The sequence below is a fragment of the Lepidochelys olivacea genome (genome assembly GCF_965140295.1).
Source record: "Lepidochelys olivacea isolate rLepOli2 genome assembly, chromosome: 1".
Lineage (NCBI taxonomy): Eukaryota > Metazoa > Chordata > Testudines > Cheloniidae > Lepidochelys > Lepidochelys olivacea.
In genome coordinates, this window is record NC_140411.1 from 209,104,292 (window position 1) to 209,132,248 (window position 27,957).

Genomic DNA, 27,957 nt, shown 5'->3' on the forward strand with positions numbered 1-27,957 from the left:
CCCCGCAGGCAGAAGGAAAAACCCGAGCGGCGGCGCCGCCTCCGCCCCCGCATCCGGTCCGGCGCTCACGCGGCAGCTCCGGGCACCTCACGTGCGTGGAGGGGGGGAGGAGCCGGTCTGATTGGCCGGGAGTCGGCACCGCCTGCAACGTCACAGCCGTGGCGCCCCCGTGGTTTCCGGCCCCGCGTTCCTATGGAGACGCCGGGCCAGGCGGGACCCGCGCTGCTTGCATGGAGGAGCCGGGTGGGGCTGTAAGTGACCCGCGCGCGCTTCGCCCCCCCCCCCCGGCGCGCGCTGTCCCCCCCCTTCCCCCCGCCCTGACGCTCTCCCGTCTCTCCCCCAGGAGCAACGGTGGTTGCGGGCGGCCCGGGCCTTCGTCTGCGAGACCCTCCACCTCGTGGGGCCGGGCGGCGGCGGCGGCCCTGAGCAGCTGGCGGACTCGGTGGCGCGGTGCCTGCGGAGCACGTGGGCTGGGCGGAGCGGGGAGCTCCCGCTGGGCTACAGGTAACGGGGTGGCAGCGGGTCCCGGCCCGCCTTGGCCGCGCTCCCTCCTGCCCGCGCCGCCTGCCCCTGGCCCCGGGCTGGACCTGGGGGCGCTGCCGAACCCCCGGGGCTTGAAGCGGTTTCCCTCATATCCGGGCTTTACAGTCTGGTTCAGCGGCTCTCAGCGTCCCCAGTATGTAAAGTGCCCTGGCGGGGCTCGTGTCAGTGCCACCCCCAGCTGCTGCCACCCCCCTCCTGCCCCCCCCCCCGGCATGTCTGGAAATCCGATCCCTGCTCTTCCCCCGCCTCTGTGCGGAGCATCCCCAGCTCCCTGCTGCACGTGGGGAACTGCAGGTCCAGGGCCTGCTGTAACAGCGTTGAACTGGAATGACTATTTCACAAGGTCTGGGTCTGAATGACTGGCCCAAGGACGGTACTTGGTTGGCCCTGAAAGTGAGGACAGCCTAGGTGTATTGCGTCTCTGTTCCACGGAGTTAGTTTGACCTAGGCCCATACACCTAGGTCAGGGGTGGGGAAACTTTCTGGCCCGAGGGCCACATCTGGGTGGGGAAATTGCATGCGGGGCCATGAATGTAGGGCTGGGGCACTGGGTTGGGGTGCGGGAGGTGGTGTGTGTGGGGGGGTGTAGTGTGCAGGAAGGGGCTCAGGGCAAGGGGTTGGGGCACAGGAGGGGTGCGGAGTGTACGAGGGGGCTCAGGGCAGGGGTTTGGGGTGAAGGAGGGGTGCAGAGTGTGGGACGGGGCTCGGCAGGGGGTGGGGGTGTGGGCTTCGGGGTGTGGGCTCTGGCCTTGCTCCTCTTACCTTGAGTGTCTCCGGGGTGGCAGCGGCACACAGCAGGGCTAAGGCAGGCTCCCTGCCTGTCCTGGCCCCATGCTGCTTCCAGAAGCAGCCAGCACTGTAGTAGCTCCTGGGGGAGCGGGTGGGGCAGAGGACTCTGCATGCTGCCCTTAGCTGCGGGTACCTTCCTTGAAGCTCCCAGTGGCTGTAGTTCCCCATTCCCAGCCAATGGGAGCTGCAGGGGTCAGTGCCTGCAGGCGAGGGCAGCATGCTCTGCCCCCTGCTCCTCCATGGAAGGGGGAAGGGATAGCTCAGTGGTTTGAGCATTGGCCTGCTAAACCCAGGGTTGTGAGTTCAATCCTTGAGGGGGCCATTTAGGGATCTGGGGCAAAAATTGGGGATTGGTCCTGCTTTGAGCAGAGGGTTGGACTAGATGATCTCCTGAGGTCCTTTGCAACCCTGAGATTCTATGACATGGTGCTGTCCGCTTCTGGGAGTGACGTGAGGCGAGGGCGGGCAGGGAGCCTTCCTTACCCCCGCGGTGCCACGGGGGTGGCAAAACCGCGGGCCGGATCCACAGCCCTGATGGGCTGGATCCAGCCTGTGAGCCATAGTTTGTCCACCCCTGAGCTAGGTGGATGGAAGAGGGGGGTGGATTTACTACTCCAGTGGAAAAAACCCTTTTGTGGCTGTAGTGAGTGTCTATGCTACAGTGCTACGCAACGTACCTGCTTTTGTGCCTTTGCAGCACTTGTAGTGTAGACATGTCCTAAGTCCCTATGACTCTACAGTGCTGATAACAGCACATCATCTGCACTCGGTGGGGGCTCTAGTGTAAACAACATTCCAACATCAATGCTCTTTCCAAAACCCTGTCAGCTAACTGCTAGGTGCAAGTACTGAAAACAGCTGGAGCACTGTCTCACTAGAGCTTCCAATGTTGCTGCTGCTGGTGTTGACACTGGTGGGAACTTTTTTCTGAAATTCCCTAACGTAGACAGGGCCTATGTCTGTGGTATTGTTATTGCTAGGCACACATATTAAAACCAGCTGGGTTGGGAATGAACTGACGGTGCTGCCCATGTTGCTCATACTTAGTGCTTTGATCAGTCTCAGCATTGTAGAATATTGGGCACATCTTCGCTCGTTAACAGTATCTGGTGGTATGCAAAATTTCTCTTTATCAAGTCTCTTAGTTTAAGCTTAGATACATTAAGCTTGGCTACATTCTTAAAGTTGAAGAGAAGAGCCTGAGACCTCTTTGATTTGGCATCTCTCAGCCTCACATCCTTTAAGCAAGGCCTGTTAAGATGAAGATTTAACTCTGAGGTTGGCAGCATTGTTTTGATCTGTCTCCCCATAAGCAGCACAGAGACTACAGTCAGCTACTCTTCTAGCTACTGGTCAGCACTGGTGCACCTCCAAGCACCTTGCTGGGGAAATGGGATCAGTATTGATTTAGAAAGGAGAGTGCCCCTTACAGAGTCATCCACATCACTCACTCCACACGGTTTCGTTGGTCTTCTCATGGAATCTCCCATTAACATTCTGCCTAAACTGTGGGATAAAGCCCTCCTACGTCTCCTAGGAAGGTTGTTCAGATGAGTATATTTTTCAGTCTCTTTTCCAAAATATTTCTCCATAAGTTCTGTGTGTGCCCAGCCATGTGACCACAGTCCAAAATGGGTCGTGCTTCCTCTGAGGTACTCAAGGGTAAATGTGCTCTCAGGGTAAATGTGGAAATAGATTGTGTTCCTGACACAGTGGCCATTTCAGTGTTGAGCCCTGTGTCATGCCATTGAAGTGAGTACATTCACCACCAAGACTTCCCATATGGTGGTACAATCTCTCAGAGGACAACATTTAAGGCTGCATAGCTGCACCTGTGCTGAGCCTGACCTGCTGCAGCAAAATGTCTAAATGCCCCTCTTCCCTCCCCAGCTTCATCCTCGTCCCTTCATATTATCATTCTTCCCTTTTCTCCAGTTTCATCTCCATCTCTGACCTCCAGTGCCAGCAATGCACACCCTGCTGTAGTCACATGACCTGGAGCACAAGTGAGTTCAAGAAATGGGCTCACCAAGGTGAGGACATCTTGCCCAAACAGAGTCTTCTGCCACGGACTCACCTAATCCTGATTGGCTACCTGACCGATGGAAGAAGGCAGGAGGGGAAAGAGAAGCTAATGGATGGCAACCTGTATGTGCAAGACAACACTGGTTCAATTCCCTGTCAGGTATGGCAGCAGGCAGCTTGAGGGATCCAGCTCTTGGTAACATTTCTGAAGGACCTTGCGGACAGCAGGAGGATTGAAACAATTTGCAAAAGATTGTGTAACTTGGGAGATCAAACATGCGTCTTGCGAGGGGAAGGCAGTGAGTTCAAATGCCAGGGAGGAAGGGTGAAATTTGTCAAACCTTTCATTGCTAAAGAGCTAACTACCAAACTTACTGGACTAGGGAATGACTGGAGAAAAGAGACAGGGGAAGAAGGTTGATCCTGTCAATTACCCTTGAAATGTAGTTTCAGTTACTAATTAAATAATGGCACAAACACTTGGAGAGAGAGCCTCTGAGAAACTGATGGGACCAACAGTGGTAAGCTTGCTTGAATTACAGGCTGTGGAGCTAAAATTACTGCAACAGGGGAATTATGCTGAGCTTTTGGTGAAGCATGTGATACAGTGTATCATGAAATCTTGGCTTGGATGGGGTGCTACTCTGCTGAGGCCTGCCTGGAGGATCTTGAATAAAAGAGGTCTAGATAAATGGCAGCATCTGGAATTGGGGAGAGGAGGGGTGACACTAGTGATGGAGGCCCAGGTCTTTTTGTTTTGCCACTTATAAATAATCTAAGAATGGGGGAAGAGCATGTTAATTATATTTGCAGAAAACACAGCATTGGGATGAGCTTCAAACACTGGTGAAGGCAGAGAAAGATTAGAAATATGGTCTGGAAATACCAAGCACTGCCAAAATTTAAATGGCTGTAAATGAATCGCCACCATACCCTGGATGGGGAGAAACCTGGGCCCAGGGAATGCTATTCCTAGTGCCCAGGAAATTGCTACTCCTGGTGGAACTCTGTGCCACTGCACATGTGCAGAAACATGTCCCACCACAGATTCTCTTTGCTTCCCATAGAAAAATGTTTTTTGTGCGGGAAGTAAAGAGAAGCTGCACCAGTGCTCACTCACCCCTCCCGGCAGCATCGGCATGTCTGTTTGGGCAGCCGGGGGAGACGTAAGTCACCACAGGAAAGGGGGTGTGTGTGTCTGGGGATGCCCGGGATGGTGGGGGGAAGGAAGGAGGACAGAAATGGAGTTCCCAACAGAGCTGCCGGGGTTGGTCAGATCAACCCACAGAAACCTCCCCTGGCTACAGGAAGCTCTGAATTGGGGAAAGGGGGGCTTGGCGGGGGGGTCTGGGTGAAGGAGGTGAGGCTCAGTGGGGTGGGGGTTCCAGGTGCAGCAGGGATGAGGCTTGGCGGGGGGGTTGGTGGCGGGAGGGGTCCCAGATGCACAGGGGTTGGACGGACAGGTAGAGCAGCTCCCCGTACAATGACTCCTCCCTGCACTTTCTGGCTCCATCACTCCTCAGCCATGAGGGGTGAGGGTGTCACTGTGCAAGGAGCTGCTCCCTCTGTCTGACCAACCCCCGTCGCTGAGCCTCACCTACCCAACTGAGCCCCCCGATCTCGGGATCACCCAGACCCCCTGAGTCCCCTGAACCCCCACTCCGCCAAGCTTCACCCCATGCCTCAGGAGCCCCCTGCACCCAGAACACACCCCCCCACCACTGGGCCCTCCTGCACCCAACCCTCCACCCCCCGAGCCTCACCCGCTTCATCAGAAGCCCCCCACACCTGGACCCCCACCCCACTGAGCCCCAACCAGCTGCACCCTGACCCCCCACCCATGAAACCCCAGTCCCCCAGCACCCAGACCCCCAGCTGAGTCCCCCACACCCAGACTCTCCCCCACTGAGCCCTAACCACCTTCACCTGGGCTCCCCTGCAGAGTCCCATTCCCCCCTGCACTCAGAACCCCACAACGAGCCCCTCTGTACCCAGATCCGGCCCACACCCCCCCACTGAGCTGCCTGCAGCCAGGCTGCGCCACACAGAACCCTGGTACTCTTGAGGGAATTCCGCACCAAAAAATTAAAATTTTTAAAATTCTTCAAAGTTCTGCACATTTTATTTGTCAAAATAATTGAAAATGGTGTGATTATATTGTGGTATTTTGACAAATAAAATATGCAGATTTTTTTGGCACAGAATCTTTACTTTTTTGGCACCGAATTCCGTCAGGAGTAAAATTACATAGGAGTTTACAAGGCTACATATAGTTTGGGGTCCTCTTGGAGCAAAGAGGGGTTTATTTCTCTACAGATCAATCACTGCCACTTCTTGGGGAGCAGCAAAATGTGCATCTTGCTGGAAACTGATCCCTGCTCTAAAATGAGCTGTGAGAGCTTTTGCTGTGTGACGGGAAGGCTGGGCTAATGCTGTAAGTGTCTTAATTCTGGAGTTGTATTGTGAATATATATCAAATTGCAGCACCTTTTCTTTTTTGGTTTAGCTCCTGCATTTTGAATCTGAGTGGCTGGAGCTACTGTTTCTCTTCCCCAGCTGGGCATACATACCACAGACAAGTCAGGGCTCAGCTGGATATGTGGAAATCCTGGCAGATCCGGTGCCAGTGGATCCTCGACCAAAGAGAGTGGTTGACACCATCCCTGTCTTCTACCCAGCAACAGTTGCACAATTGCTCAGCACCAGGTAAACACTCAATACTCTTAATTCAATATGTGCAGCTGTTGCTTCTGCCGTTTGTCACAGGTTCACCCTGCATCACAGCAAGAACCTGGCCTGTTCAGGGAGATGTTGATTGGGTCAGATTCATGCTAAATGTGTGAGAGAACAATTGAGTGGATATAGTATAAAATGTGTATATTAAATAATTTTAATCAATGAATAACCTGTACTCCAAAAATGTGTTGGGTTTGCATAATTTGGATAAGGTACAGATTCAAACTTTCATGACTCCATAGATTTTTATTAACCAAAATAAAACTTAGGAAATAGAAAAGATATGAAGATGAAAAAATATAATGCATTTAATTTTAAGTGACAGCTCATTTAAAATAGTGAATTTAACACAAACAGGTAGCTCTATGGAGGAGTGAACCACAGTAATCAAAGACACAAGTTGTTGGTAGGTAATTCTAAATTTAAATATTGAACTAATATATATCACAATTCAGAACCTTATTAGATTGGTAATTAAGGTAAAGGCCCATTTAAGCTAATCAGAATGTCTGTCATCTAAACCCAAATAATCTTTAAAGTTTATAAACTTGGAAACTAAGCAATAAATTTAATAAACACAAATTCAGGTTTATAAAATTTCAGATTACATCATTAGATAAGTGATATGTATTTGTGAAACCTTTTATCTCTTTCGCAAAGACCAATAGGTTAATTACACCAAATATGCAGAATAAGTCAGAAGCTTATAGTTTCTTTTGACTTTCACCAGTAAGTGAACCACAGTTAAAATATTCTATATCAGGCTAATTTAAACATTTTTTTATAAGCAGTGGTAATTGTTTTAGCTAAAACATTAGTCATTCAACAGGGCATATTTTCTTTTCTGTATTTTAGAGAAAGCTGTAGGCTGTGTGAATCTTAGCTTTTCTTCTGAAAAAGCTGTTTACTTACAGCTTGCATAAGTCATTAGTAGGTTTTACTGCTGTAACAGAGCAGGCTATCAGGAGATCTTTATATTGAGGTTGTAATGAGCACACCAGTGTGTCTTAGCTACTTTAGTCGTATAATTATTTAAAAATATTTCTAAACAATGAAGTTGAAATGTATTAGTAGTGACTAAGACAAATTGTCCATTTAAGTCATATACAAGTTTTATAAGCCAAAGTATGTACTCTTGAGAACTTGGCTTAACACGAGCATTTGTTATTTGCATAAAAGCACATGCATAAAAGGAGTCTTCGATAGACGACACCAATATGCATGAAATTTTCCAGCAACTTGTTATGGTTCTTCTCGAGATGAGTACATGTTCACCAACGCCTTTGGTTCATGGTGGTACTGTAGATGGCAGGCAGCTATCAATCCTTTCTTCTCTGGATCTTGCTCATGGGTTCTTTTCTTTTTTCTTTTCTTGGATTCAGAAAAGGTAGTTAGTGGCAACGCATAACTTTGGCAAGTTTTTTAGGGTTTACCTGATCCTGGATCTTTCAGATTTCTTTGATTCTTCTTAGCATATGTGCAACATGCCTCAGGTGGTACGTGACCAGGATTCATTACCGAATTTGATCCGCCGGTTGGATCATTAGCTTCCCCAGCCCAGGCCAGGTACTGATGGGGACTGCGACGTGATGGTGGTCAGCCATTTGAGTCCCCAACTCTCTTTTGTCCAAGTGATGTTCTTTGCAGATTTTTCTTGTTTCTCCTTCCTCAAACTCTGAAATATTATTAGCGAATCAAGCAACTGTAATAATTTTTTGGTAACACAGTAGCACCTAGAGTCACCAACCAAGATTTGAGGTCCCATTGTCTTAAGTACTCTATGTACATTTAGTAGGAGACAATCCCTGCTCTGAAGAGCTATCTAGACAAGTTAAGCAAAGAGTGTGAGAGCTTGCCACTTTACAGATGGGGAATTGAGGAATAGGGAGGTCAGGTGACTTAGCCAAGGTCCCATGGTTAGCCAGTGGCAGTGTAGGGAACTGAACTCAGATGTCCTGAGCCTCTGTCCAGTAATTTAAATGCAAGGCCATCCTTTCTCTTATCCAGTTTCAAGTTCACCTCACCACATTGTCCTATTCAGACCCCTGATCTCTTGATAAATACAGAATGTTATTTATCTCTGTCACTTTCAAAATGTCCAATCAGAAACCTAATGTCTGCATGTTTAAATGTTTATCTGTTATCTATATCAGCTTTAAATTAGTCTGCTGGTCACTAGTGCCTGATCATCTTGCCAGATTCTTCCTGTTCTTTATAACCGTTTCCTGTTCGTTTGAGAGCATGCCACACTTCTTGGGTCAAGTCAACTTTTGAAGTAGCAGAGATCTGTTTTATGATAATCTAGACTCTTTTGATCTTTTAACAATAAAGATGTAACATACACAACTTTTAAAAAGTTTCTCCTGTCTGTATTCTTAGTCTTTTTCTTATTGCTGTATATCTCCATCTTTGAATAACCTCTTACCCAGAATTCCACTGTAATCCTCTGTTGCTGACTCTGGAATTTTCCTTTTGTTCTGTCAGATAGAACATAAAATTTAATATTCTCACTGTGTATTACATGTAAAAAAAAAAATTAAAAGAACATTATTTCAGTTGCAAAGTCAGCCACTTGAAAGTCAGGAAATGCCAGATTTATGCCTATGCAGTTATAATTCAGCCCCTTTGACATCCATCCTGTGCACTGAATGAGGTAGCGGTCCTGTGGAAAATTGTAGGTGATCATGTAATTAAACACCTTATCATAATTTTGTTTTGCATTCCTCACTCTTTCTTGTTTCTATTATTTCTCAAATAAACCTTGTTTTATTACAAGTTTTGTGTGGTATACTGGAGCGATGATTTAAGGTAAACTGGGACACACTGCTCTTTTAGGGGCAGAGGATTGGGTTTCTGTGAGTTGCCAGTGTCAGGGGCTGGATATCACAGGGGAATGCTTCTTGGGGACTGGGGTGCACCTATTGTTAACCTGCAAGGTGAAGACAGGGCTGGCATAGCCTGGAGAAGAGTGCTTAAGTGGATAACAGGCGGGTGGTGGTAGGGAGCTAATACCCAGCCACCATGAGCAAGGCTACCTCTCGCTAGAGCCAGGGAGTAACAAGGTGACTCTCAGTCTGGGGTGGCCTGAGACCCATTACAGAATTGTATGGCTTGTTGTTTTTGAAAATCTCATCCCCGTCCCTAGGAAGAGAGAGAGTCCACATTACCCCTTTGGGACCTTTTCCTTCCACGAGTAGCATGCTACACCACATGTGTCCTTGGCTTAGTTCTAAGTTCTGCTTCCATCTCTCCTTCCCCCCTTCACTCCCCTGCCCCCAACTTCCCGTAGGGTTCCATGTCAGAAAAGAGCAAAGCTGAATGTGGCAGGTGAGCTGGCCAGACTTAGCACCCTCCTATGCATCCACCACAAGACGTTCTTTTTCCTCTTTTTGAAGTGCTTCACTTCTGCTGCTTGTGTTCCAGTGCTGGTGCAGGTGAGTCCTTGAGGCTTCGTGTGCTGGTGTTTTTCAGGCCCTGCCACGAGGTCAGCCTTTTCCCATCTTGATTCTTATTTATCCCTTTATTATTCACAATGATCTTATATATCTCTGGTACCTTCCATCCCAAAGGGTCCCATAGCACTAGATAAACTGCTTAGAAGGATCACTGAAACCTGCAGAAATGCAGCTACCATTGAGGTGATACACCACTCCACTGCCCCAGCAAGATTCAGGGCTTGGGCTGGAGTGTGGTACAGCCCTGGGGGCAGGGAAGATATTGGCCTGTATTTCTAGGGACACAGTGGCGGCAGGGAACGTTCTTCTCCAGTGCAGGGCATGCTAATGTGGACTATGCTTTCTCTGCTCTAGAAACCGCCCCAGCTAGCTTGGCACCACATGCTCCAGTTGGGCCATGGCTATGTGCTGACAGCATTGAGTGTGTCCAGCCTGAAGGCATCGGGGCACAAGGTATTCGTCACCAGCGTCTCCTCCTGCCTCCTGCCCTACTGTGCGGAGCAGGTGAAGGAACAGCCTCTGGAAATTGCCTGGCGGGGAGGACCAATTCAGCCAGTTTCCTCTAAGGCTGCTGTGCACCTCCCCTTGGAGCTGACAGATGAGAAGTTGCCAGTGCCAGCCAAAGAGTCCAAGATCCTGTCTTACACGGTAAGGAGTTATCCCTCACCTGCACCCTATACCTGCTTTCAGATCCACCTCCCCCTGAATTTCAGCTCCTGCCCTGCAGGGCCCATGGATGCCATCTGCACTATGCAATCACATTTTCCCCCAGGCCCTAGTGCCCTCTTTGTAAATGCACTATTTTTCTCTGTGCTCCTTCTCCAGGGGATTATCACCCGAGTACTAAACACCCAGGCTGGTCTCTACGAGCTTGATAACAAGATCTGTCTGTGCCTTGCTTACCAGCAGCTGTTGAACTCTGCCCGTGGACTCCGACCAGGAGCATGCGTGGAGGTGAGGTGTTGCGGCTGGGAGCTGAAGCACACCAGGGGATAGGGGTGGCTGAGGCACAGACCTGGGGACGGTGGTGTGTGGAGCAAGCTTGTTGTGTAGGGTGGGGGCAGGAGTACTCTAAATCTTTCGGTCAACCAGGGGGGTAGTCCAGAACCCAGCTAAATCAGGGATATGGCTGTGCCTGGGCCTGGCCAGAGGTGGCTGATAGTAGCTATTTGCTCCCCTGATTCCCACATAGGTGGCAGCACATCAATGAAGTGCCCCTTGGGGTTGATGAGAAATGTAATGGAGTAACAAAGGGCTTTGTGTGGGATGAGAGGGTCTTTGGGGAGGGCCAGCAGAGTGTCCACTTTCTCTCTATTAAGTCATGTGTTTGTGTGTCTCAGCTCCGAGATGTCCACCTCCTGCAGAAGCCCCTGGCTTGTTTCCCCTTTGTTGTTGTCCTTGGTGCCTGTCTGCACAGCACTGTCCTTCTCAAGGGTTTCTCAAGGCTCAGCACCTTCCACCAGCCTGTAGCTTCCTCTGGAAATCTCTACATGCAACTGCTCTTCCGGTATAACCTAGGTCTGCCACTCTATCTGTGGCTGGTGAGCCTGTTGGAGATGCTGGAGCAAAGGTGAGGACACTCCTTCCCCAATCCCATTGGGAAGTGGTTGTGCAGGCCATTCAGAGCTCTGCCAGACAAATCTCTGCCCCCCTTCCGTTCCACCCCACACGCTTTGTGTCCTTGATGGTTCTGCCTACCCACTGGTTGCTTCACTTTTCTTTCCCAGAGAAGTTGTAGGTTGGTTTCTGTGAGTCACTCCTGGGTTCTGTTACATAACATGGTTTTTGTTCTGGAACAGTTAAGATTGCTCAAGTACAACTGCCAACCCAAATATTAAAAAATATAACATGCAGTTATGTCAGACACCCTACACAGCAGCCAATCCACAGCAATTTACAGAAAGTGCAGTCCTCATCTGTCCCCATTCAATACATATCTATCACATCCTCCGCTAAAACAACCTTTCAGAGTAGCAGCCGTGTTAGTCTGTATTCGCAAAAAGAAAAGGAGTACTTGTGGCATCTTAAAGACTAACAAATTTATTTGAGCATAAGCTTTCGTCAGTTACAGCTCACTTCATATAAATTTGTTAGTCTCTGAGGTGCCACAAGTACTGCTTTTCTTAAAACAACCTTATAATTGATGCTAGCTACAATCTTCAGTTTTTTGCTCATTTCTTACCTAGAGTCTTGTTTTAAAAAACATTCACACAATTAAGGATATTTGTAGTCCTGTCCTTACTTTTAAAGATTTGTTGGTTTTGAATTTAGTGATATTTTGGGGGGGTATAAGAAGTTCATAGATTATAGGTGAGGGTATCTTTAATTAAAAAAATATGTATGTATAATAAACATACCACTGTGATACTCCCAATCTTCCCTTTATCATCTGTATTCTCAAGACCTCTAATTATATTGTACTTTATGGAAGCTGTAATATTAAAATGTAGTAAGAGACATTCTTGCAGTAACCTTTGTTTTTTCAATTGAATTTCTATAATCTGTTTTTTGAGGTTTGTATGTACTTTAGTAATGCGTACTGCTGGTATGTGAAGTGTTTAGTCGTACATGGTTTATTAACAAACAGTGGTGTACAGTCTCTCTATTTTAGGTACAGTAGAACCTTGGAGTTACGGACACTAGAGTTATGAACTGACCAGTCAACCCCACACCTCGTTTGGAACCAGAAGTACGCAATCAGGCAGCAGCAGAGACAAAAATAACAAATATAGTACAGTATCATGTTAAATGTAAACTACTAAAAATATAAAGGGATAGCAGCATAGTAAAGTTTCAAAGTTGTATTAAGTCAATGTTCAGTTGTAAACTTTGGAAAGACCAACTATAATGTTTTGTTCGGAATTCTGAACAATCTCCATTCCTGAGGTGTTTGTAACTCTGCAGTTCTACTGTATCTATATGGCTCTCTTTACAGTAGTATCTGAGTGGTAGGGAAGTACTATTACCCTCATTTTACCACACTATTGGATGAGTGACTTGCTCAAAGTCACACAAGAAGCCTGTGGTGGACTCAGTTCTTCCAAGTCCTAGGCTAGGGTTCTAACCATTCACCCATCTTTCCTTTCCTGTTGGCTTTTGGCATGTTGTTTATCTATTTATGAATTTAAGTATATCCTTTTTGTGTGGATTTAGAGATTACCAGAATTTCTGAACTGCAACCAAAAGTAAAGTATTCTAGTGGGTTTTGGTCACTGATGGCTTGAAATTGTTTCTAATGGGTGAAGAAGACTGGTTCACATTTCCCGTTTTTCAGATCTTATGCTTGCATCACTACAAGGCCATCGTTAAGGTTATCTTAGTGGAGTGTTTGTTTATGAAGGTGATGGAGGATGAATAGGGTAAAGTGCACATGGACTTGTTTCTGCGTAGTGTGTTTGACACAACTTATGTGGATTTCCTAGTTTTTTAATGTTTGGGTTGGTAGTGGTGGCTGGCGGGAGAGGGAGTCCTGTTGCCTCAGACACAAGCATGGAGCCAGTTCGGTCATAGTGTTCTGTCTGTGTGTGGATAATTGAGTGATCTACAAATAAGAATGCTTGATGAGCATGTGATGTTCCCCTGGTGTTATCTGGACCAGTGTTCTGCTAGGTCATGCCAATCCTCGACTCTGGGAGCCAGCCTTACCCTGCTTTGCTGTGAGAACCCCCATTCCCGGGCTGTTCACACACAGCCTCTGGCATGTAAACTGCTCCCAGCTCCGTGAGTGAGCACTTTTGGCCAGCTGCTGCTTGGATTGTGCAACCGAATGACACTAGCCAATATCTCCAGTCCCAGACACAACCCTAGGAACCTCAGTCTTGCAGTGTCCGGTTATGCCTGCTGGACGCTGCAAGCTCATATGAGTTTGTCAGTTTAACAGAGAAATCGATATGTACCAAGCTTGTTATCCCCAGGGGAGTCTCTGACATGCATCAAACCAAATGTACTGCTTCATGTAGAATAAACAAATTTATTAATTGCAAAAGATAGATTTTAAGTGATTAGAAGTCAAAGTACAAGTCAGATTTGGTCAAATGAAATAAAAGCAAAACACATTCAAAGCGGATCTTAACACTTTCAGTGCCCTTACAAACTTAGATGCTGCTCACGACAGGCTGGCTGGTTGCCAGCCAGGCTCTCCCCTTTGACCAGCGCTTCAGTTGCTTGGTGGTGGTGTCTGTAGATGGAGGTAGAAGAGAGAGAGAGAGCATGGCAAACGTCTCTCCCTTTTATCATGTCCTTTATTCCCTCTTGGCTTTGCCCCTCCGCCCTTCAGAATCAGGTGAGCATTACCTCATCGTAGTCCCAAACTGACCAAGGGAAGGGAGGTGACTCACTCGGGAGTCCAACAGATCCTTTGTTGCTGCCTAGGCCAGTGTCCTTTGTTCCTGTGAGGATGGGTTGTGTTTGTCCCAGACATGCCTTGATGAGGTGTGAACTGCCCCTCTGCTCTTGGAGAGTTTTGCCTGGGCCTCTGCTCCTGGAGAGTTTTTGTCTGGGCTTGTTTTAAGCCATGAGGACACCTTTTCAGTCTCATAACTATATATGTGAAATTACAACCTATAACATTACTGTAACTACAATGCTCAGTATATCATGAGCCTTCCAAAGACACCTGACATGAAAAACTTTGCATTGGATACCACACAAAACATATTAAAAGGATGAACATGGGGGACAGGGTGTTCCCCCAAGGTACAGAGGTCACAGCGTGGTGTATAGTCTCTTCTGCTCACTCATTCCAACCAATGCAATTGCAGCACACAAATTAGGAGTGATGGTGATTGGTTGATTTATAGATTCTTGCACTGAGGCCAATAATTTGTGGTTGAGCACTAGTGCATATCCTTTAGAAAGACATCCAGTTTGATCTAAAGATTTCAAGTGATGTGGCATCCTTGGTAAGCTGTCCCACTGGGTAGTTGCCTTCACTGTTTAAAAACTTGCACCTTTGAATTTATCTATCTTCAACTTCCAGCCAATGGATCTTGTTATGGCCATTATTGCCAACTCCAGGCATTAAAAAATCACGTTAGACCTCCCAATCACAACGTGTATTTAAAAACAACAACAATGAAAAGCTGGAATTTTTTAATTTGCCTTCTGGTTTTTGAGCCTTCAGAGGGGAGCCACACATACCCAACTTATACATGGGTCATTGCATGTTAAAAATTCAACCTTAAAGGCCCTTACTAAATATAGGTCCTCTGATTAGAGGGGGTTTCCACTTTGCCATCTCATAACCTCTGGGTTCTAGGGAGCTGCCATTCTCTCCATCTGCACTCTCTTTGCTCCCTCTTGTGTCCCCTAAGTACGCCCGCCCCTCACATACTCCCTCTCTACCACCATATTTCCTTCCTATATTTTCCTTAGTCTCATGCCTGCACCTTACATTCATACATAACTGTGATACAAAGGCTCCTTGGCCCCAGCTTGCAAAGGCTTCATTGTCCTGTAACAGCAACTCCTATCAGGCTTGACAAACACTGTACCTAGCATGTTGTTCTCATAGTATTTGTCTACAAAGAATGTCTTATGAGGTCTTAAATGAAACTGATCCTCATAAACATTGTTTGATATATGCATGAATGATACTTAAGAAGATATATATATGTACTACACATGTTTTAATGTCTAATTCAAGGCAGGGTTGGCAAACAGGTTTTGAGTCAGGCAAAGGACATTGACTCACCTGTCTCGCATGTGGCTATGTAAATTAAGCACTGCAAGCCAATACAATGGAAGCCAAATCTGCATACAGCGTAAATGGGGATGGGAACACACTGGAGACTAAACCACAGGGCATTGCCCTGTCGGGGTAGGAATGAACTTTGAAGAACATAAATAAATAGAATGCACAGAGACGTTTTGCTCATTCACTGAGGAAGCCCCTTGATGAGTGGGTTGGATGCTTGGATCCTGGTATGACTGAAATAGGGTGACCAGAAAGTAAGCGTGAAAAATCGGGATGGGGGTGGGGGGTAATAGGAGTCCATATTAAAAACAAACAAAAAAACGCTCCAAATATTGGGACTGTCCCTATAAAATTGGGACATCTGGTCCCTAGACTGAAAACCAGCTGGCTCTGAAAAAGACTGGATCCTTGGGGGGAAATCTACTTTATTAAATAGGAAAAGTAAACATTGATAAGTGTGGACCCAGGTTTGCGTTTTATGTTTTTGTTTTATATGGAACCATTTCTGTTTCCATTATCCTTACTATCTCTTAAATCTTAGTCTTTGATAATACACTGAGGGTTGTTTTCATTATAAATGTATCTCAGTGCTGTGATGATACCAAGTTTTACTAGTCAAGCTTTGTGTATTATATACGGTTCCCTTGGGGACAGCAAACTATTAATTTCTGAGTGTGTCCAGTGACAGGAGCTGGATATCACAGGGGAACGCTTCAAAGAGGATTGAGGTGTGCTGTTTGGTTAACCTTCAAAACAAAGTGAAGGCTGGCAGAGCCCTGAGGAGATTGTTTGGGTGACTAACAAACTGGTGGTGTCAGGTAGCAGGCATCCAGTTAAGCACAAGCAAATCTTCCTCTTGCTGGGGGGGGGGGTCCTATGGGTGAGCTATTAACACCTGTATCATTCCTCCTCTCAGGTTTTGCTGTTTTGTTGGACGCCGACAGCTGTTCATCCACTCTGTGTCTCGAGGCCCTGGAGTAGCTGAGAAGTTTCTTGTCCCCATTCTGAACGCTGTGGTGACTTCTAAGGCGCCAGTGAGAGATGTTCATCATGAGATCCTAGCAGAAATGCACCATTGTCCCTTGCAGCAGGTGGGGCCCTGCTCCCTGAGCTCCCTGTTTGTATGAGGGGAGGAGACTCATTTTTTTTCTTGCTTTTTGTATCATTTAGTATCAGCCTCTGGAGCCCCCATGCCAGGCCCCACCTCTTTCTCTGCTGCGCTCTGTGGCTGAGCAAAGAAGCAAGGAAGCCTTTAATCCATTGCAGCTGCTGTCCCCCTTGGAGGCCCAGCACATGGGCACCCAGGAGCTGAATCGCAGACTGGCTTGGTCCTATGATACATTCTCAGCAGAGAGCTTCCAACCCCGAATGGTACGTGCTAAACTCCCCTTGCAATCTAACATACAGGAGCTCCCCTCCTTCCTCCCACCATGATGCCTGGAGGGTGGGGCTGGGGCTCCTCTCCTCTTGATTGACATGTGTGTACCTCCAGTTGGGGTGGACCCTGCTTTCCGTGCCTGGGATGTAATGAAAGAGGTGGTGGTGGCAGGTTGCTGATAGTGTCAAAAATGGTTTCCATTACAGACACTTCAATCCCATGCCCTTCAAGCTGAGGACTGGTTGATTCTCTTCACAGCTTCCTTTCTTTTGCAGGTGTTGCTGGGGGTGCTGAGAGCTTCCTGCAGCAGCGGCTCCCTTCAGCTGCGGGACAAGAGTGATTCGATCCCCTGTGTGATCTCCCGCAGGGATGGGAGTCCCTTCACTGACACAGCTCTCATAGGTGTGGCCCACACCGCTCTAGTGGGGGATCCTGGCCTCTTGCTGCTTTGCCTGCTGACCCTAGGGGGTGGGTGGGAGGGAGGGGGGGGCGCTGAGCTCTCTCCCTACCTTACCTGCTGGGTTTGGGAGCAAGAACGCTGAGCTTGCTCTCTCTGCTTTGCCTGGCTGTTGGCTGAGCTCTTCTCTGGTACGTTTGCAGGGTCCCTTTTGCAGGTGGAAACCTACCAGCTGGTGGTAGAGCGATTCCTTCAAAGTGACTTTCCCTCCTGGGAGCAGCTGTGGATCCTGGAACATGTGAGGGGCACAGAAACAAGGCAAGTGCCCCTTGTCCTGTGCCCAGGAGCATAAGGCCTTAGCCTCCCTCTAAGGAAATGATCCCCCTAGCCTGGACCACAGTGTCATGTGCCTACAGCTGGGTGCATAGTGCGAAGGGGAATAATCCAAGAGCCTGGAGAGCAGTTCCAGACCCTTGGCTGGGCGGGAGAGTCACCCTGAAGCCTTGGATGGGTAGAAGTAAGTGGGGGAGAAGCCCAGTGCTCCGTAGCTTGTGCTCTCACTTGCTCTTGCTGTTTCCTCCTCACTCGTTCGGTCCCAGAGTAGTGGAAATGCGTGTCTGCCATTGTCCTTTACCTGAGCATGCAGTGGTTTAGACAGGTCCCTGGTGACGTGTTTGAAGGTTCCTCTGATGCTGTTGAACCTTGTGGCTGTTGGTTTTTCCTCCTCTGGCACCAGCCTCTGGAGTTCACCAACATGTGCTCCCATTAAATCACCCCCCACACACACACACCTAACTCCTGCACACACGCACACAGTTTCTCTGTGGAATTCAAGTTCCTGGTGGCTGCTGTTTTGAGGGGGCCATTCCTGTTCTCATCTAGTCCCTCTTTCTCTGTGTCAAATGCAGAGCCAGACTGACACTGAGTCTGTGCTTCCTGCATCACAAAGCCCCTGAGTGGTGAAATACCCCTACAGTTCCACATCTGTATAGGTATTTATAAAGTTGCCCATTAACGGGATATCTCAGTGCCTAAGTGCATCTCCCATGCTGCCTGCACAAGGTGGGTTTCTCTGTCTGGGACAAACCCACCATCTCAGTCTGTCCTGGATACACTAGGTCCAGCGGTCTTCAGCAGGCCTCCACTCCATCCGTTCCTGCTGTCTGAGCCTTTGGCCAAGGCTCCCTCTCCCTGCTGGCGGCCTAGTTTGGAACCTCCCTGCCTACTAAGTTGGAGCTGCGATGATATCTCCTCTTGGCCCCTCTTCTCACTACAGGCTGTATGTGCAATTCTGCTTTGAAGATGTTCAGATTCTTCATACACCTGAGGTGCAAGTCCAAGAGGGTCCCACAAGCAATAACAGTCCCTGGTTGGGGAAAAACGATGTTTGCAGCTCAAAGGTTGAGCTGGGATCTCCAGAGGCAAAGCTGCCAAAGTTGGAGGGGACCCACCCAGGAGCTGGCTCTGATGAGGGCTGTGATAGAGGCCAGAGCAGTGCCAGAGGAACCAGCTGCATGTCTCGTCTATTCCTGGTCACCCAGAAAGAGGGGCTTATGTCACGCAACTACCTGCCGGCTGCAGAAGGAGATGGAGAGGAGCAGGAGCTGCGGCTCAGCTTCCAGGCCACCGTACTCTGGATGGACAAACCTCGGCTCTGGGGGCATCCCAGGGAAATTGGGAACCTGCCAGAGCTGGAGCAGACCAACCATCAGAGGGAGGACAGCGAGGCACAGCAGAGGGTAAGGGAGGGCTGGAGGAAGTGGCCTTCTGGTTAGGGTGTGAGCTGGATTTTGGTATGGGGAGCCTACCTGAGGGTCAGGGGAGCCAGGTCCACAGAGAGTGGGAGGATGGTTGTCTCTTGACCACTGATGTTTGTGAACACAAGGGGTTCCCTCCCAGCCCACCGGGAACAGCTCCACTTATCCTCTCTCTCTGCCCTGCAAGTGTTCCCCTTCCCCTCCCCCCCAGGGCATACCCCACTGTCCTTTGTAATCCAGCCTCCTCCTGCAAGGGCACTCTGCCTTCTCCCCGCACCCTGGGGGGCTGTGCTTTCCCTTCCCTTTGCCCACTCCCACCATGGTGAGCTCTGCCTCCCGGCTCCCTCACCAGTGTCCCTCCCTCATCAGCTTCTCTTGTCCCATTCCAGGTGCTGCTGCTTTTTATGGGGAGATCACTTCGATGGTTCCCATTCCTGCACCCAGATGGGCTGTACCGGCTTATTGTGCCCCAGTGTTTGGTAAGGAGGGGCCTTGGTGCTGCCCCCTGCAGGGCCCCCTGCCACAGTGTGGGACTCCAGAGCTGGGGCTTGCTCTTCACCCCCACCTCATCTTTTCATCACTCTCGGAATAGCTTGTCACGCTTTGGCTCACCAGAGGCATCTCCTGCAATTGAAATCCTGCTCTCACTGTGGCCATGAGAGAGTTAAGGGAAGCACATTAACCCCTTCTCTGCTGGAGGAGGGGGAAGCCAATGTCCTGCTGGACTCAGTGTTGTGCTGTTAGTGACACATCCACTTCCCTGAATGACAAATGGAATGGCCAGGATGGTGCTGTCCCTTGCGCCACCTACAGACTCAGCAGTGGCTCCCTGGAAGGCAAAGAGTCACAGCAAAGGAGACTAAGCACCTTCTAGCTTTGGGGCTCATATTGCTGCCTCTGATCCATGGGCAGGGTAATCTGAGGATTTTGGTGTAACACATGGCAAAGCAGGAGTCTCTGTAAGGGCTTTTCTGCTACTGCTCCCTGGGCCCCTCTTTTTTCATCTGTGCTTGGGGCCCTCTCCCCTGCTGATCTCTCCTCCCGCCTCCCTTGATGTGCCTCTTGTGCTGTTGTTCTCACAGGACTTCAGGGTGTTTGAGCAGCCTTGTCTCTCGCCGTTGCAAGGGAGGCTTCTGAACCAGTCGGGCTGCCACTCGTGCCTGCTAGTTTCAGATACCTGGCACCTACAGCATGAGACTTGGATCTCCTGCCTGGCTCAGCCCCAGGTATGCAGCATCTTATAGCTCTGGGTTTCCATGGGTGACTAGTTCTTCCCTGGGGATCTGGGTCAGGAGATCATACAAACACCCATGGGCACCATGGCGGGCTTTGGCATTTCTCACAGAAGTGAAGAAAACACCCCCCCAAGCCCTCCTGCCCTGAAACCAATGCTGAGGAGTGGTAGCCTCTCAGCTTTGTACAGTTCTGTGCTTCACGACCTCAAGGATGGATGTGATTATGGGCCTTGGGTAGAGCTGGTCCATATCGGTGGTGGGTGCATATCATAATCCTGTTAAATCTGTATCTCCTCCTTTTCCAGGTGATCCCAGGGTCAGAGTGGGCAGGAATAGGGCAGACAGTCTTCTCCATTCCAGAGCTACTAAGCAACAGGTATGTTGGTCCTTCTTCTGCTGTGGTGTTAGGGTCACTGAGACATGACCAAGACTTGGGAAATGGGGTCAATGCTGGCTCCTAGTTAGGAATGCACTTTACTCAGCCACCTGCGCTAACCCCTGCAGTGCAGTGGGGTTTCTTTGGAAATCGTCCTCATATGTAAGTGGGTCAGGCCAGGCCAGCAATCTACCGTATAATATGTGACAAGATCACAAGTGAGACCTTCCCAATGGGACCCCAAAACAGTTTGGGCTGTTGGGTGCAAGAAGTCTCCACTGAATCCCTCTCAGAGATTGGGGGTGGGGAATGTCGTGGTCAGAAATACTGAGTGCTACCTTCTGCTGCCTGTTCAAAGGCTATTGAATGGGGCTGGAATCTGATCTTTTCAAAGTGTGTTTAAATATGAATGGAGTGACTTGGTCTGTCTGTGCAATGAAGCTCTTACTAGGCTCCTACAGTAAGGCCGATTTTCCCCTCCTGTCTCCACACCTGCCCAGTTTCTAACTTGGGGATATAAATCCTCTGCTTTTCCAAAACCTTATTTAGCTAAATTACTAGGGCTTGCCTTCAGAATGTCTCCTCCCCGACCACACCCCAGGCTCTGATGCCTCCCTCCCCCTACTTTCTTGTTGCTTTTGCTCCTGCTTCTCCAGATCCAGCAGCAAGGAAGTGTGTGCAGGGAACCACGTACTCTGCTTTTGTGGGTGTAGGATGGATCTGAAGCCTGTATTTCAAGTTCTGTTTGCAGCCCACATGCTGCAGCACTAGGAGTCAGTCCCTCAGTGGGAGCCAGGTGTACTGCATCCTGCTGTATGCTGCCTCACTACACAATGTCTATAATGTGGCTGAGAGTTGTGGCATCTCCCGGTGGGGTTTATCCCTATCAGCTGCTAAAGACCTTTTACTCTTACCATGGCAGCTGCAGTCTTGAGTCCCTTGAGCTTATGGCCCTCTCCTAGGTTTATTGGGAAGGGGCTGGTGCATGGTCTGCTCAAGGGCGGGCTTCAGAACGTGCTTCCCACTCTGTCTTGACCTTCAAACGTGCTATATGCACCCACTGTCATCTCAGGGATTCCCTGTGAATGGGGGAGCTCATGGGGTGAGATGGATAAGAATCTTACATGCTGAAAGCTTGTGTTCCTAGCCCACTGTCTGGCTGGTGCAGAAGCAAAGTATAGCTGAGTTGGATAGGCCCCTGATGGAAGGCAGGTGAAGTACGGTTGTTGAACAACAGTGATGCCTCCGCTGCAACAGGCTGTCATAAATCCTCCCCGCCCCACTTAAAACCCTGCCCTCACCTCTCCTATCCCAGCTCTTATCCTGCCACACACCCTCATCTGTTGCTCTGCCACATCACTTCCTAGGCTAGACAACATTCCACATAACATGGACCAACACAAACACCAACAAGAGGCCCAAAGAATTCACACTGTGTACGTAATTCCCTGGTGTGGTCATGGCCCTGACGATGTCCAGAGGGCCCTGGGACAGATGAGCTCAGGTGAAGGTGCTGAAGTGTCTGTGCCTTAAATTTCCTCCGTTGCTGGAACCTCAGAGTGGGGCATCTCTTCAGCCATCAGGCTCTGCCTCTGGTCTCTGTGGCAGGACAGAGCCCCTGATTCTTTGCTCTGCTCTCAGTTTCACAGGCTCCCTTGTCTCTTTCTCTGGTGAGATAGTGGAGCGGACCTTGTGTGCTTCCCCTGGGAATGAAAAGCTCTCCGCACCCTGCAGCATGCGGCGGCAGAAAGGTCAGCACGTCTGCCTCTGGTGATGCTTGGTCCCCTCTGCACTGTGAGGAGATAAGACACTAAGCCCCATTCTGTGTGCATATGCTAGGGGGAAGGGGGAGCATGCCAGGGTACTGCAGCCCTGTCAGTGTGTCAGAGGGCCGGAGAATTCCACCCTGTGCCTTTGAGCATGCCAGGGTTGGACACCATGCCCTGGGGACGGGTGTCGGTGCTGCTGTGTCCATTGTGTTTATGTGTGTCAGGGATGGGATGGGGCATTCTGCTCTGGTGCCTGTGTGTGCCCTGGAAGGGGGTGCTCTGCCCTGGTACATGTGTGGGGTTGGGGCACCGTGTCCCATTTTGTGTGGTGGAGGGACCAGGACTCTGTCCCCTGGGTGTGTTAGAAGCAAGTGAAAAGGTACTTGGTCTTGAGGTGAATGTGGGGGAGGGAAGGTGCATGGGCCTATGTGTACAGGAGGAAGCAGGGGGCGCTAATGTATGATTGTGGGGACCAGGTACTGGCTGGTGTGTGGGGTAGGGCTACTGAAATTAGCCTGTAGCAGGGCAAGCTGGGAGTGGGATAGAGCAGCAGCTAGTGAGCTCATTGTGTCCTTGTCCTTCTGCATGCCTAGGGACCCTCCTGCCCTGGGATCACAGTGTGAAGCTGAGTGTCTCAGCTGCTCCTGGCTCCTCTGTTGTGCTGGATGTTTACATAGCAGTTGCCTACCTTCAGCATCTCTGGGGTTTGCTGCCCGGGGCCAAGATTCTCTTCCAGAACCTGCAGCGAAAAATCTCCAGGTACGTCTAGTCCCTGAACAGCTGTCAGCCCAGATCTAGACTCAGACACTCCCTTTCCCCAACCATACAGGTACACATCTCCCTGCCACCATCCACCTTGGCCTGTGGCCTTGTGATCTGACCTGGACTCAATTGGCCACATCCTTCTCCCTGTTCTCATCTCTTGCCCCCCTTCCTTCCTGATCTACTGTCCTTTCTCCCTTCTTCCTGTTGAACTACTACCCCCACTCCCATGGGCCATGCCAAAGGCGAAAGGAAGACCCCAGCCCATCCAGACAAAGGGGCCTCCTAGAGCTGCCTCTAATGTTTGCTTTTTTATGTTGCAGGTTCCACAATGTTTATTGCACATACATTGCCTCCAGCTGCATCAGCATCCTGGCTCTGCCGCCCTCCTGCTTGCTCCTTTCCTCCAAGTGAGTCTGGGCTCTGTCTCACTCTTCTCCAAGGGAGTTTTTCTCCATGGCGGGTTATTCACATTCTTCTTTTCCAGTCCTGCAGGTATAGCCTCCAAGTCCCCTGCAGCCACGTCTCCCTCGCTGGTGTTTCTGTCCAACCTGCTGCTTCAGCCTCACAGCCTGTCCCAGGGCCAGATCCTCTGCAACTTGTCCTGTGTCCTGGCTTTGTCCCTGCAATGGATCTGCTCTGTCTGCAGCAGCATCTTCAGAGAGGTACCCTAAGTGCCCACAGGGATCATTGCGGGGGAGCCCTCCTGGGAGTCATGTGCTTTCTGCTCAGAGGCCATTAGCTGTCTTACTGAGTCTGCCCTCTGCTCTCTGGGAACGTAGCCCTTGTCAAATACTGTGTCGGAGAAATTGATGCTTCCTGACCTTTCCCAGTGCCAGAGCCTCCTTCCCAGTGTCTAGCATTAATGCCTCACATACAATAGCGCCACAACAGAAAAGGGCCCAAACCGCCAGGTGCAGAGATGCATGTGACTCTGATGTCTGGCTTGGCCACAGGCTGGGCTGACTCTGGGCTGAGTGGGTGGGCTGTGCTCTGCCTTCCCAGTGCATACTCCATTCCTGTGGGAGGGTTTCAGTCCCACCCAAACCCTTAGCCCAGGGACCCTCAGCCCCTGGGGGGCGCTCCTTCCACTTGAGACACTGTCCCAGGGAATGCAGTTAACAAGCTCTTTAACTTAGGGGGGCACAGGGAGCATTGGCTCCTCCCTCCACTCCCAGCTCTGATTTCTGCTCTTGCTTCAGGGAAGGTGCAGCCGACACAGCCCACCCTGCCCATCGCACACAGGAGTGAGTCAAGCCAGCGCCAAGTAAGTACTGGGGGGCAGGGAGTGGGTAGAGGTGGGTGGGAGGAAGCAAAGACCACCACCCTAGGGGAGTGAGAGCAGTTGATCCAGTGAAGGCTGGTTGAGAACAGATGACATGGATGGAACAGCCAGTTAAAACTCTGTGTCACTTCCCTTTGGCGTGAGCACAACCCTCCTTCCCCCACTGAGCTCACATGTGCCTGCTCTTCACGCTGACCTTGCCGTTGTCTCTGTCCATCTGTGCTTGGCCTGTAGGATCCTGGTGGAGGATGGAACAGCTGAGGCTCTGGTGCTGTGCAAGAACCAGCAGGTGGCTGCAGTGTTAGGCCTGAGCCCTGTGGAGTGGAAAGCTGTGCAGAGCAATGTGCAGAGAAGGGGCAGCATTTTCATTCAGCATGGAGGAGCCAATTCCAGGCCTGGGGTAAGTGGCTTATTCTGGCAGTGGCTGTGGTGCTGGGCCTGAGCCTCAGCTGAGAGGGAGTCCACTGACTCCTATGTAGCCATCTGGCTCACTCCACAGGTTCACTGACAGTACTCTGGTTCCTTCCTCAGTGTGTGGAGGAGCCTGAAGACCTTGTCACCTGCTACCTGAGGAGCCTGTGTAGGAGCCGTGCCATCTGCCGGACCATCCTGCTGGCTTTTAGCCTCGACAGGAAGCCCTCAAAGATTCCCCAGCCAGGTGCGTATGTGCCCTCAGCTCTCACCATCAGCCTCAAGTGCTGCTTGACTGGGCAGGAAAGAGTTGCCCTACCAGCTGGATGGAAGAGGGCTGGGGAAGAATCCTCCCAGCAGCCAGGAGGAGGAGGAGGGTGCACAGGCCACCTTTCTTGAGCCAGCCCAGGGGAAATTACCAGGGTGTCAGTCCTGCCAGTATCCACAAATCAAGGTCCTCTGACTTTAGCCAGGCTGTGTGGGATGTTGATTCATGTACTTTGGGAAGGGCTGTGGCATGGCTTGGTGGATTTATGGTTAGGAAAGTGACCGTGCTGTCTCCCAAAGGTCAGACTGCTGTGGGAAGGAACGTGGTGCTGCCATGTTCAAGTTCTGTCAGTGATCCCAGAAAAAATTGAATTTTTGTGCTAAAATTTTTAGCAGATAGTTGTCACTCTTAGACTTCAGTTAAAGATCGGGGGAGGGAGAAAAGGGGAGTGTATCTGCCTTTTTTGGCTTCTTTCTGATTTAGAGAGAGACTGGAAAGCTTATTGCTGAGAATTGTGTGTATGTCTTCCCTGTCCTTACTGGAGAGCTCTCTGGAGAACCGGAACTTCTTCTTGTGGTGTATTCTCACTCCTGGAATGAGTTTCCAATTCTCCAGGTTCCTAACACACAGATCTGTGATCTTAGGAAGCTGTAAGATCCTAATATCAGACAAGAGCAGGTCAAATCAAGACTTGGATTGGAGTTTGCTGGCAAGATCCCAGTGTGCATGGTGCTGGCACCTCAGGGAGATCTTCCACCAATCAGTATTGGTCCCAATGCCACACGGGTGCCAAGGGGTACTGTGCTGCTGGGAGACTCTCCTCTATCAGTTGGCACTGACCCCAGGGCTTTAGCATGCTGCCAAAGTGGTACTGTGCTGCAGTGTGTGGTATGGGTGACTCAGTGAGGGTGCTGTCCTGCTAGAGATGACATCTTTCACGTGAGGTGTAAATTCCTTGTTTGTAAAGCTGGTGCTGGTATTAGTGGGAGTAGGTGCCTATCTGTGTACACCTGCTGGGTGAGCAGTGCATAGCTCTTAATTCTTACATGCTGACTTTAGTCATAAAAAGTAAAAATGCTCTTTCCCTCAGAATGAGACCATTGGTTTTCATAGCCCAGCATTCTGCCTTCCTCAATCTCTCTGCAGTTGGTTGGTTACAGTGTTCACTTCTTGTCCTTCATTGCTGAGCATCTCTTAAACAGCTGCTGCAGTCCACCTCAGGGTCTTATGTTGCCATGCAGTGCTGGGTGAGTGGATGGAATGTGAGTTTATCAGTGGGCTACTTGTATTTTCTTTCTCCTTAGATTCACCGCAGCTGAGAAGGTTTCTGTGTGGTGAGATGGAGTTTGTGTCCCAAGTGGGAGCTCGACTGAGCCTGATGTGCCTGAACATCCAGGAGGCAGATCCCAAAGTCTTGTGCGGTCTGAGCAGCAAGAGGATCAAAACATCCATTGGTCACTCAGCTTGAGGCCTCATCTCTCACCTCTGTCCGTAGGAAAGGAATGAGAGAGCCTCTGATACAGCTTGGCAGCATGTGTGTTCTGGCTGAGACTACAGGCTGTGGGCTGCAACTGGGGCGTTTGTTGTTAGGGCTTTGGGGTCAGTGATTGAGGGGTGGAATTGATTGTGTGTTTCCCGAGGGAGGTCATTCTGGGACTCTTGACACGGCCAATTGAGGGGCTAAAAATCTGGGAGTGACAGGTGCTCATCCTCTCTTAGCACTCAGCCATGGCTTACAAACTTAGCACTCAGTTTGTGTGTATTTTACAGTATAATATCTAATGTAAATAAAAGTATTTTTAATAAAACTTAAAGAATGCCATGGGTGTTTGTAGAGAACTTGGGCAGAAGAGCATTTATACCAGGTTTGAGAACTAGGCACAGAGCTGCCTAGATTGGCTTGCCTGCCTGAGAAACCAAACAGCAGTAATGGGGAGGGGCACAAAATCAAAGCTGAAATTAGCTGCCCCCATAGAAAATGGTTTGAAAAGCATCTGGACCTAGATTCAAAGGGGACTTAGGCAGTGCAGTGCCAATCATAGGCACCCTGCTACCTAGTGGAATTCTCAGCCCCAAGACAGGCTCCCCTTGCATTGTATGGGGCAGTGAAGCACCTAAGGAAGGGCTTTTCGGCAAGCTGAGCCAGGAGCTGCGTAAGGGTGCCAGGAGTGAAGTGCAGAGGAAGGGGGTGGACTGGCTGGGTGCCTTGCTTTCCTCAACCCAGAGTTATGGTCCTTTCACTTGCAGACTTGGAGAACATATTGCTGAGACACGTAGCTGGGAAGAGTAGTAAGTTCATTTATATCCGTGAACAAAGAGGGGAGATGTGAGATCAGTTGGCCAGACTGAAATATGTTTTAAAAAGGCACATGAACATGAATTGAAGCAAACAGTCATAAAGTTCAAGTCCACATAACGAATGCTTTGGCCTTCTGACTCTTCCCACTAGACTCAGTCAGATGCTCCAAAATGGCTGCTCTGTGTCAGTCTCTTACCCCTCCTCAAGCTAACAGTAGGCACTGCCCACAAAATGTAAAAAGACCCACTTGGGGATCATCTTAGAAGAATGATTGTTTTCAAGGGTTACATAGAAACATAATTTCAGTTTTTAAAAACCACACACAAAAAAGGCCACACAATAAAACTGACTAAAGTTAGGGAGAAAATTCAAAATGCTACTGGGTGTAGCATATAGCCAGCATCTGCAATTCACGGTCCAAGGCAGACAGGAAGCCTAAAACTAGAGAGCTGTTACGAGGCCTGAATAATTGTATGACCAATACAAGCACTTGTGGAGCTGCATGCTGATAAGAGCTGATAGAATGTTGTTGTCGTTACTGGTTGAATGATTTATCTAGTAAATCATTTCTTCATTGTAACTCTATAACTAGTTAATTACTATATGAAGAATTAATATTCTTGCTATCCATGTACAGTAAAAGTTGTTTTATCTGGCATGTTGAGGGAATGGGGGGTGCCGGTAAGTGAAAAATGCCGGGTAACTAAGAGGGAGGGAGTTTGGGTGCGGAAGGGGGCTCAGGGCAGCAGGCTGGGGCGTGGAAGAGGTTGCAGGGTG

The 27,957-nt window shown here is 49.5% G+C and overlaps 1 protein-coding gene across 1 annotated transcript; it reads left to right on the forward strand.

Annotated features, from left to right (window-relative positions):
- On the forward strand, window positions 1-26,689 carry CTC1 (CST telomere replication complex component 1). Its single transcript, XM_084610551.1, has 24 exons — window positions 1-251; window positions 344-504; window positions 3,268-3,517; window positions 5,864-6,063; window positions 9,383-9,527; window positions 9,903-10,196; window positions 10,374-10,502; window positions 10,889-11,118; window positions 16,160-16,334; window positions 16,414-16,614; window positions 16,897-17,023; window positions 17,222-17,336; window positions 18,295-18,757; window positions 19,165-19,254; window positions 19,858-20,001; window positions 20,316-20,386; window positions 22,028-22,137; window positions 22,749-22,914; window positions 23,241-23,327; window positions 23,405-23,582; window positions 24,120-24,184; window positions 24,437-24,602; window positions 24,734-24,860; window positions 26,186-26,689. The coding sequence occupies exons 1-24, from the start codon at window positions 231-233 to the stop codon at window positions 26,347-26,349; spliced, it is 3,879 nt and encodes a 1,292-aa protein (XP_084466677.1). The 5' UTR covers window positions 1-230; the 3' UTR covers window positions 26,350-26,689.
- Window positions 26,690-27,957: the final 1,268 nt, after the last annotated feature.